Source organism: Erpetoichthys calabaricus, chromosome 15 (assembly GCF_900747795.2).
Source record: "Erpetoichthys calabaricus chromosome 15, fErpCal1.3, whole genome shotgun sequence".
NCBI lineage: Eukaryota > Metazoa > Chordata > Cladistia > Polypteriformes > Polypteridae > Erpetoichthys > Erpetoichthys calabaricus.
In genome coordinates this window covers 58,098,859-58,110,535 of record NC_041408.2, presented here as the reverse complement: position 1 = coordinate 58,110,535, position 11,677 = coordinate 58,098,859, and the positions used below count along the sequence as shown (strand labels likewise).

Here is an 11,677-nt window from a genome sequence, read left to right as displayed (position 1 = left end):
GTTAAACAAACGAGTTTGATTAACTGAATGGTCTTCTCTCACTTGTGAAATTCCTTATGTTTCTTTGTTTTGAATAATGACGAAGATTCCTTAAGTTTGACACCCCTTGTCCTAGAATGCAGCTTTTACTAGATCCACACTGTTATTGTATTCGTAAAGGAGAAAGTCGCATAGGGTACTTTGGGTGTGTTTGCTGAGCAAAATGTATTTTGATATTATAACCTATGCATGGCGCCACCCTATAGGAAGATTTTACTGATCAAATGTTGATCTCTGATAAAATATGGACTGATTGGCCTAATTGTTGCAAATTTATAAAAGGAAAGTAGATGCATTATTGAAGACGAGTTGCTTATTTTTTTATGGTACAGTATTTGTGTTAGTCTCTTAACGAAATTATTTTTAATTTGAGAAAAGCCTCCTAGGCTGAAATGGTTAAATCGGTGTTGAAAAAATACCTATTGGTTTCTCGTTTGCCATGTTTCACTTTAAAGTCGCTTTTCCCTGTCCACACCTTGGAGATGAAATTCCAAAGTGAACTCCACGGAGCTTCCTGCAGGCTGCTCTCACACGTTCACGGCGACGAGGAGGAGGAGGGAGCGCGGGCACTGCGCAGCGCAGGCGAGTCCCAGCTACTGTATAGCGCCGCATTGAAGCCGAGTGGCGATCTGAGAGCCGAGGCTGCGATGCGAGAGGCTGCGCCGGCTCATCCGCACGGACTCTGCCGCACTCGTAGTTGCACTTTCAACTGCAGTCCCGCGAGGAAGCGGCCACTCGAAGCTCTGCTGCTTTGCCAATGGAAAATAATGCGAGGATCAATCAGCTCACAATGCATTTTCGACTTGGACAGAGAGAGGATATAAACACATCAGTATGGGATTTATGACTATGTCCTAAATGGCTCGAACGTTTTGTTATGAACGTGATTAACACGATGGGATAACAACCAGGAAATGCTACATAATTTAAAATGCAAGCAAAAACTGGGAAAGCTCCCTGTGTACTGTTGAAATGACAATCTGATAGGAAACTGCATGTAGACCTGCGAAGGTATCAAAAGCCATGCGTATTCTTTCAAATGCCAGCGCTAGTGGATACTTTTTTCCAGATTATTTCTGGAAAATCATTTTTTAACATCCTTACTCTAATGGATATCGAGAAAGTATTGATCAAACATACCTCAATCGAAACATCTTGGAAGAAAAATGAAAAAGGGAATGTAAATAATCGCTTACACCTTCTTCAGGAAAATGTATGTGTGTGTGTGTGTGTTTTTCTGTGTAACCTCTGTATACTGATTTGAAACTACAGCACAACCATAACCATGCAGTTTGGTTGACTCATTTATTTCACTTTTTCATTTATTTTTTTATTTTGTTTACTTTTATTAATTTATTCTGAACGATTTCTCGTCCAAGCTTCTGGAACGTCAATGCTGAAGATTTGCAATGGGCTGGAAAGGCTTCGAGTGAATGAAATACAAGGGGAAAATCGATTCTAGGAGCGAAAGAGCGAAGTTTTGAGCATCTGAAATCTTAATCGGGCGCCGGGAACACTATAATTTGAAGATTAAAACACTTCAAGGAAAATCAGGGGAATGCCGAGAATCAGTTTGAAAACCTAAGTGACAATGTCTTTAAAAGACGCCCAAAAATCTGAGGGGACGGGGTTGGTCCACTTGAAGACATTTTGGTCCTTTTAACTCTTTTTTTATGTATCTTCTCTAAAAAAAAAGAGTACAAATCCTTCGCTCCGACATACACGTATCATTTCTTTTCTTTGAACACTTTTGCAAAGTCGACGTGAGTGAAATCCCGTGTGTCTCTCGGCCGAATGTCGCTTCAAGCGCTGCTCTGCTGGTCGCTGTCCGTCGACTCGGTGCTGAAATTTGGATGATGACCGGTCGCAGATTACAAGGCTGCCGCTCCCGGTTTCACATCAACGAAGATAACGGCAGGTTTCTTCTGCTTGCAGTCCTCATCGCGCTTTATTTGCTGTGCGGAGCAGCAATCTTTTCCGCCATCGAGAGACCGTGGGAGTTAAAAGCACAGGATCAGTGGAATCGGACTCTGCACAACTTCAGCGGAGCTTTCAATGTTAGTCTGGCGGAGCTGCGCACTCTTCTGCGAGAGTACGAAGTGGCCATAGCTGCAGGAATCCGTGCAGATTCTCTGCGTCCGCGCTGGGACTTCACCGGAGCTTTCTACTTCGTTGGAACCGTGGTGTCCACAATAGGTCAGTTAAAACGTTTCTAAGAATAAAAAATGTACGCGATCATGAGTAAACTTATTGTATTCCTCCTTTGGCCCCAATTTTGTGTTATACTTGTTATTAGAAAATTGAAATAATTAGGATGTGGCGTGGCAGGGAGACGGTGCCAATTCTGACAGCAACTAGAATCAACTCTAAACGGGACGTCAGTCCACGGAGCAGCGCAATCACTCACATACCAATCTACCGAGCCCATTACGTCTAATCACACTGCGCTCACAAGAAGGCTTGTGCGAATATGGCGAGAAACTCCGAAAGTTGTTCCGCTGTAATGTCGCCTTATGATCTCATACCCGCACATAAAACGCCATTTCTATAAATAAGTTAATGATGTCACTAATTGCATTTGAGTTAAACTTGGCTTACCGAAACTGGTTGCAAGTTAAAAATTCCAAAGCAAAAATAGACCCGTTAAACTCTAGGAAGCAGCACTCGGCATTTTGTCCCCTATCGCAAAAAAATATAAATATGCACGTCTCCCATCACTTGGCCTCACTGTGCTAGGTGTCAGCACTTGCACAGATAAATCACTGCACCAAAACGAAACGCCACAAAGCTGAAGTGATCTCTCTGTTGAAATGACATTCAGAGTCAAGAAGTCGGGGGTCGTTGCAGGGGTCTAGCATATTATACGTTTAAGGAGAAAACTTTCCACACTTTCTTTATTACACATCAATCGATGGCATGGGTGTTAGACTCTAATCATGGTGGGCCGCAGTGCCTGTAGGCTTTCATTCCAACCAGTTCCTTAATTAACCGCCAGTTAATGCTGCTTATTGAGCAAACTTCTTTTGCCTTCATTTTCATTGGCTTGCTTTTTGAGATTCAGATCCCATAACCCTTTAAACTCAGCTTCATTTTTGTCTATATTCTGCTGCTTTGATTAACTGGCTATAACTTTATCATTCTTCACTCGTTATTCATGTTCTACCCCTCAAAATAAAGTGCAGATGTTTCTCTTTCAGACCTTTTACACCTGTGAATTAGTTACGTTGTACAAAATGTTACCACAGAATAAGCTGTAAAATTTAAAAAAAATGTTTTCACCAAAAAATGCATTTGAAAGTTATTACCATAGGCGTTGGAATAAGTCTCCAAACACTATAACAGTGTCAGTGAAAGTGTCAGGAATACCCAGGACAAAAAATAAAACTATCATGAAATATCAAAAAGTAATACAGTATGTCTCACTTTAATGATTTGGAGCAGCGCTTTTATTGTTTCCAAATAAGTACTAATAGCCTATAGACCCATGGCCTATGCATCATTTTAAAGGGCAGATCTTACTCTGCTAGAATATACAGTATATAACTGACAAAGAAATTATATGGTGTATCCAAATTGCAAAATTCAAAAATGTCTTTAGAAAAAAAAAAGTCTGAAATATAGAAAATGGAAAACATAGGAAGTGGAATTTGTTGTCATTCGAAAGCTGAATCAGGATGTTCAAGAAAGCAACTGAGGGGCAGGATATGCATTGGGGGCAAGTGTTGTTGTGGTATTGCAATTTTGCCATCTTTGAGGGAAGAAAAAATATTTCAACAAGGTATTGGGGTGGGCGGCACGGTGGCGCAGTGGGTAGTGCTGCTGCCTTGCAGTTGGGTGATCTGGGGACCTGGGTTCACTTCCCGGGTCCTCCCTGCGTGGAGTTTTCATGTTCTCCCCGTGTCTGTGTGGGTATCCTCCGGGCGCTCTGGTTTCCTCCCACAGTCCAAAGACATGCAGGTTAGGTGGATTGGCGATTCTAAATTGGCCCTAGTGTGTGCTTGGTGTGTGGGTGTGTTTGTGTGTGTCCTGCGGTGGGTTGGCACCCTGCCTGGGATTGTTTCCTGCCTTGTGCCCTGTGTTGGCTGGGATTGGCTCCAGCAGACCCCCGTGACCCTGTGTTCGGATTCAGCGGGTTGGAAAATGGATGATGGATGGAGGTATTGGAGTATACAATATATGGCATTTTAATAGTAAAACACTTTAAATATACCATTGAGGATGTTATTGATTTTATGCAGTTTCTTTTATATTTTCAATAATATTTTGGTCCCTGCAATGGGTCCAAAATAATCAGGGTGTTTAATGGTTTAATTGTTCCTTCTTTCTTTAATCAGCTGTCAAACAATGAAATACAAAGTGAGCCAACAGATAACCAGCTAAACCAGAGGCGTCAACATTTTCTGGAGGGCCACCATTTCCACTGTCACTCTTTAATTAGCAGCCAATTGCTGTTGTTAATGAAACCAAATATATGTCACTGTAGCCTGGAGCCTCCCCCCACTGGAGCTCCAAGTAGGTGGAGTTTAGTCTAATGGAGGCCAATCAAAGTCTAGCTGCAGACTGTGGGAGCTGAGGTTAGGGTTAGGGTTGTGGCAGAGTTATCTGACCCATAAAATGCCAAGTACCATCATATGTAAGTTAGCCCCACCTACTTGGAGCTCCAGGGTGGAGGCTCTGTACTACAGTGCTACCCAACTCGATGAACTACATTTGTTTATTTCTATGGCCTTTTAGTTCTCTCATTTGGTCACACTGGACACTTCCAATTGATTTTCTTTTCCTGAAAGCACTATCAAAATGTTCAGAGGACTAGAGAAGATCAATATTTCTCATACCTTCACTTTTTTCTTTCAGCAAAGAAGCAATTCACATTTTTTAACCCTAAAAGGTAATTCCGCTAAAATTAAAGAAAAATAAGCAAGGTCAATTGGTTGCAGTAATTCTTATTAATCAGGAAAGTGGTTGGAATATAAACCAGAAGCCACTGCAGCCCTCCAAGATTTGAGTTTGACCCCCGCTTATCTGTAGATACTCTACAAAACCCCAAACAAATGTATAATTCCATGGTGATTTTGAAAAGACACACTTTCAGATCTACAGTTCTTTACATCTGGACATTTGACATGTGCCTTTTTCCTTCTTTTCCTTCCTTAGCAAACTTCCTAAGCTTTGCCTTTAGTTTGAGCTGGTAACACTATCTGATCACCAAATAATCAAATACACTTCATGAGCTGAAATTACCCTCTTAATGAATGTGGAAGCAGTGAAGGCATACGTCATTTCTTCATGTTGGCCTACTTTTGTGTTGAATAAGTAATAACAAATTAAAATCTGTCATGCGTTGTCTGTCAGCTGTGCTTCAATTTTTTTTAATTCAGGACTTGCTGAAGAATAGATGATTGCTTGTTATGTCAGAACTTGAAAGAGGGTGGACTTTCATTTCATAATATTCAGTGTTTGAAAATAAACATTGGACTGATTACAGTACTTGGATTAATAAGTAGTGAGGAAATGGACTTGGGTTATTTGGCTGTCAAGTAGCCATTTTATCATTGAGCCACTAGGGGGCTTCGCCCACTGCTTGCTTCACTCGCAAAACCCACCCGGCCTGCGCTATGTGCCAGCCACTTCGCGTCCCTGCTGTTCGCGTATGTGGATTTCATTTTCACCAAACAACAAATCTTTTAATTCTCGCAGATACGCCTCTTCATTGGGAAGAAACACTACTTTTCCCTGATGGTAATTCGAATTAGACGATCTACAAGTCTCTGACTTAAAGTTTAAATCCGAAGAATATATTCAATCTCTTTTCGCTGTTCTATTATTTCACCGAGTAATAATTTCCATTTGCACTAATGCAATCTTTACTATCATTTTTTTGAGAGTTTCGAATTTTAGTACTTTCGTTGTCTCTAACCTGCTCTGCATGTGTATCGTGCCAATGTTGTTGTACCTCTTTATGACGTTCTACTTTGTCATCTACTCTTTGTCTTTTATTTCCGGCCCTGGGTGTCTCGACTTGCGGGACATGAAAGATCTCTCTGAAAAAGTCACATCAGGTTAAAAAGTCTCATCTCGTCCCAGGATTTTTTTGTTATAATAGAGAGATGAGATCATCCAAGACTGGCATCAGCATGCCAAACACTTCTACAGTTGTTCAGCAGGTGGCTTGTTTTTCCTTTTTTGTTTTTAGGTTTGGCTGTTAAACCCCATATGTCAAGTCTGCCTCTGTTCTTCTCAGTTCAAGGGCTATGAGTATGGGAAAGGTGTTATATAAGTAATTATTAATTGAAATCCAAGTGAATGGTGCTATAGAAGGTCTTCCTACCTGACTGGTACTGCTTGTCTTAGCGGAAACATTTAGCATGTAGAGCCAGCAACTGGAAAAGAACAGTGGACATTGCCAGATGTGTAAATGGAATGGAGAGACAAATCTCGCTGTACTATAAGCATATGAATGTGTCACAGCTTACTGGCAGGATGCTTATGATCAGATATAAAAGCCACGAATTACTGGACAAGAGCAAACATGCTTGGAGTGTGGATGTAGAAGATTAGCTTCACTGAAGATATACTGTACAAGAAAACACGATCTGAAAAGGCTGTTATGTGGCACTTAAGTGTTTGGTTGTCTCCAAAATAGAATCACAGCTGTAACTGCTCTCAAAAGTTGTCCTGTCGTTCTATTATTTCACTTGTGCCTGTCCGAGCTTGATATTAACAACAATTGCCACAACTACTATATCCCTCCACAACAACATTGAGGAATCCATGCTCCTGGCAGAGTTTTGCTCTTAGGCTTATCTTCAAGTCTTCAGTTCTAAAATGTGACCAGTTATCGAATGTGGTATTAGACTGTTTATTCGGTGTATACTTTGTTACTGACTGAAACTGCATTATGACACTGACATTTTACACCTCCTTTTTCCTTCACTTCAACGTAAGCCTCCTGATAAAATGAAAAGGCACATGCAGCCTAGCTGTGACCAACTGAAACGGTCTCTCTGGCCTACATACTCACACCAATGTACAGAAGCAGAAACATCTACATCATGCAAGAACAAGCAGCACAGGCGAGATGCCTTAGAACAACAAAGGCAACGTATGACAAACCGGCACATTTTGCACCTACACAATGAGCAAATAACAAACTACACATACAACCTTTCTGAAGAGTAGCGGCAAACTTTCAGACAACAAGAAACATTACGACGGAAAAACTACAGGGATTCCATAACACTGACAACTCAAAACAAGATATTGTTTTTTTTTTTTTGTATAATTCCCCGTTCGTTTAGCATATTGTATGACTATCACCAAGTCACAAGGACAAACATTTAATAACGTCAGGCCAGTTGTACACTACATTTTCCAGAGTTACATCGAAACCCGGGTTAAACGTACAGGCACTTGCAGGTTACACACAGGGGAATATTTTCGCTGACAATAACGTTTATGCAACAAATTGTGCTTTCGGATGATTATTATAGACGTCAGTATACTAGATTACCTGACGGCCACACTTCACACATACTGACTTACATGTGCCCTGCATTTCCCTTCTTATCCAATATGTTCTGTTAACCTGCTCAAGTTACCCTTTGTACTGTAAATATTCCTGCTGTTGTAAGTGACTATAATAACCTCCCATACTAATCATGTGACTATTCTAATATTGAGTCCTCTCACAAATCACTACTTATTAAAATAATTTCCTTTCTTACTGTAACGTATGATGTTCTCCTATCCCTCATCATCATTTCATTAACGCTTTTATTCTTGCGAAATTTTCGCAGGTACGATTTTCTAGTCAAGTATTAAAACTGGGTTATGACTAGTTATCCCATCAGTTATTTTCATTTAAAATAATCCCTCAATTTTTCCACCTTACAGTACTTTGTGTAGGTAAAGTGGCAAAAACTCCAAGTTAAATACATCACAGTTCAGCCCTGTAGCACAATAAAATGTTGTTAAAGTCCAGGGCATTGAATACTTTCTATAAATACTATATTTTAGTTTACATTTTATGAGTATTGAAATATTCATTCTTTAATGAATGCATCTTTTGAGCCTTTGTTACAATGTAAGGCAGTGACCTGTGTTGACAATGCCCACGCATCACACATTTACAAGTTGGTTGCGGATGTTCTATCACAGGGCTGCCTCTCAGTTCTTTCAGAAATATGAAAGAGCACCACTTACACCCGCCCTTAATGAGGACCTATAATTGTCATTGTTTTATAATTAGCTGAAGCCTTTATCCAAGGATCTATTATAACTGTTTGCAGAATTTATTTATTTAGTTATTACAGTTGGAGCACTGACTAACCAGTGTCATTTAATTAACCAGTGTCATTCCAGTGTACTGCCTCACATTATGCTTTATTCACTTATCATATTACACTTTGGACTTTGTCAGCAGCACCTGCATTTTCTCTTTTGCTTTGTTTATTGATACAACAGGCACATGTATGTCTGGTTATGTGAGTTGATAACCTTATACTTATCACTAACTCAATGTGGTTCAATAGTGCCAATTGCTTCTATACAATAAATTTCTTATATTGCAATGTCACTTTATTCTGGAAGGTTTCAATCCCTTTTGCCCTATACTGTTATACGGTTATACTGACTATTACTGGTTTGTTTCCATTGCACCTTGCACCTTGCTGTATGTTGCACTGGGGCTCATGGAGATATGTTGTTTCAACTCTCTATGTACTTGTACACAGTTGCTGATGACAATAAAGTGACTTTGACCTGCTTGAGATCACACACTGAACTGAATGGGCAGCCTTGTGTTTTAAAGCTTCCTTTACAGGCTGATGTTGTAATTCCTTTAATTTGAGCTATTAATGACATTTTGACACATATCAAATCACATTTTATTTGTCATGTGTAATTATACACACAGTGCCTTATGTGGTGAAATGCTTAGCTGCTGAATTCCAAGACTGTGTTTAAGAAGATGAATATTAAAAGACAACACAATATTAAATACCCAGCTCTATAAATATAAATATGTACAGCATTATATTAATATTAGAAACATCTGTAATATAATTAAATGCTAAGGTCTGAGTGTCCAGTCTCTTTGAGAAATCTGGAGGAGTAAAGGCCTATGAGCCACACAGAGAGAGAGAGAGTCGCTTCCAACCAGACAGGAGGTGCCTCACACATAATGAAAGAGTATGAGATGCAGGCTTTACAGGAACACACTTAAGAAATGGAGCGCCGCTGAAGAGACGTTCACACACGTGTGAATATGGAGGAAGGGCACCGAAGGTACACATAGGGCAAGAGACAGAAAACATTTTTTAAATATTCTATTACCTGTCTGTGACAGGTACTGTGACTAGTATACAATAAAGAAATAATCTAGGGGAATTAACAATAGGGCATCATGTAGCTTAAGGTGCAGTCCTCATTTAGGATGCGGATAAACTCTGGACAGAAGTTCCCCCTCAGACTCTCTAAATTGGTCTTCAGGCAGTAGTGGACTGTTGACAGATGTTCCTCCTCAGTTTTCAGGCAGAGGTGGATTCTGGACAGAAACTCCCTCTCGGTCTCTCTGAACTGGTCTTCATGCAGAGGTGGACTCTGGACAGAAACTCCTCCTCGGTCTCTTTGAACTGGTCTTCAGGCAGCAGTATCATTTATCTGACCACATCACAGAACAGAGGGCATTTTTGGGATGGCTGGCACCACTAATACTGTTCTTTGTCCTGGTCTGGTCAGATGTCCTGGAAGTGAGGGAGTGCACACCTAGTGATGTGTTCAACTGACTGCACCACACACACTCTGTGGACCCTTGTTGTCCTGCTGCATGCTGTTTCTAGTTAGATGGTAATACTTCTTGTCAGGATACATTCAATGGTGGATTTTTAGAAATTCTTTATAAATACTGAATTGATAAATTCAGAGGCAGGGCATTCGGAAATGACAACCTGATGAAAAACAGCTTTACATTTCTAAAATATTTTAGAAGGTGCCCCAAAGAGTATTTCTGTACCATTAAGGAAACATTTCCTTCCAAATATTCCCTTAATTTTGATTTACTTGTACAGCTTTTCAATGACCATACCATGTTTCCTCGAAAATATGTCCGGGTCTTATATTAGTTTTTGCTCCAAAAGATGCACTAGGGCTTATTTTCAGGGGATATCTTATATTTATTCATGTGCAACAATATACATTTAACCAAATAGAGTCATGTCATCTTCTGGAATATCGTCATACTTCTCCACATTCAAATCCTGAATTCCAGCCTGAATTTCTTGCTACTCCAGCCGCTTTTAGGATCCTCCAGGGTCGATGTGCGTGCTTCGATGTTTGATGAATGGTTTGATGTGGCAAAGCAAAATGCCAACACACAAATGTATTCATGTTGCTTTGATATTCAAGTGTTACATATTCCCCAAAGTAATGACACAATACATTTTAAAAGTCTCACCTACCATCTTCTGTGCCGCCTTTTTTTTTTTTTTTGCACTTTCACAATACCATCAGAATGTACGGCGGCGTATTTGAGCCACAGAGAAAAAAAATAAGGACAAAATGAAAATGTCTATTTTGTGATTAAAGTGGAAATTTTGGCTTTAAACTCGAAATGTCCACTTTAACCTCGTAGTTTACTTTATCATTAAAGCAGACGTTTGTAAACGTCATCTTAAAACCGACCCAGTTGTTAATCAATTAGGCGCTTCTGGGGTTTCCTCCTGACCTGACAGCAGCGGCAAGCAGCATCGCCACACAGAACACATTAAATTTATGATATTCCAGCTCTCTGAACATTTAGAATTCTTAGATTTATACTTGATATCATTTTAATGATGAAATGCAATAAACTATGTACTGTATGTTACATTTGACAGATAAATCATTAACTTTGTTTAAATAATGAATACTGTTAATAGTTACACATATGGGGGTGGCAGAGCGGTAGAGCTGCCGTCTCGTAGGAAGTCACGTTTCTGGTGTTCCCTGCCTGGAGTTTGCATGTTTTTCCTGGTGGGTTTCCACAGTGGGCTCACTTTTCCTTTCAAAGACATGAAGGTTTGGGGATTTGGTGAAGCTACAGTGACGTTAGTGTATGTGTGTGCTTGTGTTCACCTTGTGATGAGCTGATGCCCAGTCCAGGGATTTTGTTTCTGTCTTGTGCAGATGCTGCTGGAATGGGCGCATCCCCGAATCGATGGATGTAATCATTAAACATCCTGTTCAGAGATATTGTGGCAAAGTGTCCTCGGAATTTAATGGATGTTTCGGGCACACGCGTCACATTGCGTGAAGTATAAACCCGGCGTTAGGCGCCTTACATTTCAGCTGATGATCTTGACTAAGGCTTATTTTTGGGGTAGGGCTTATATTACAGAGCAGCCTGAAAATCATTCTAGGGCTTATTTTCTGGGAAACACTGTATTAACGTATTCTTTAGGTGCTACACGTGCATTCGAAGACTTTCTTTATTTGAATATTCTGTACAATACAATATGCTAGACTGAATAGATGAAGAGTGCTGGGTTTGCAGAAATGATTTTTACCTAAAACCCATTTTTATGTTTTTTTGTTTTTAAGTCTCTTTACTTTGTATTGACTCTGTGTGTGTGCCTGTGTGCAGTATGATGGATTAATGACA

General features: G+C 40.0%; 1 protein-coding gene across 1 annotated transcript in view; it reads left to right on the top strand.

The window, feature by feature from the left end:
* The first annotated feature begins 601 nt into the window (after nt 1-601).
* Nucleotides 602-11,677, top strand: part of LOC114665736 (potassium channel, subfamily K, member 12) — a 143,963-nt gene continuing 132,887 nt past the window's right edge. The window contains exon 1 of the mRNA XM_028820355.2: nt 602-2,235. Coding sequence (XP_028676188.2) covers nt 1,893-2,235 — 343 coding nt within the window. The 5' untranslated portion in view covers nt 602-1,892. The remainder of the gene's footprint in view (nt 2,236-11,677) is intronic.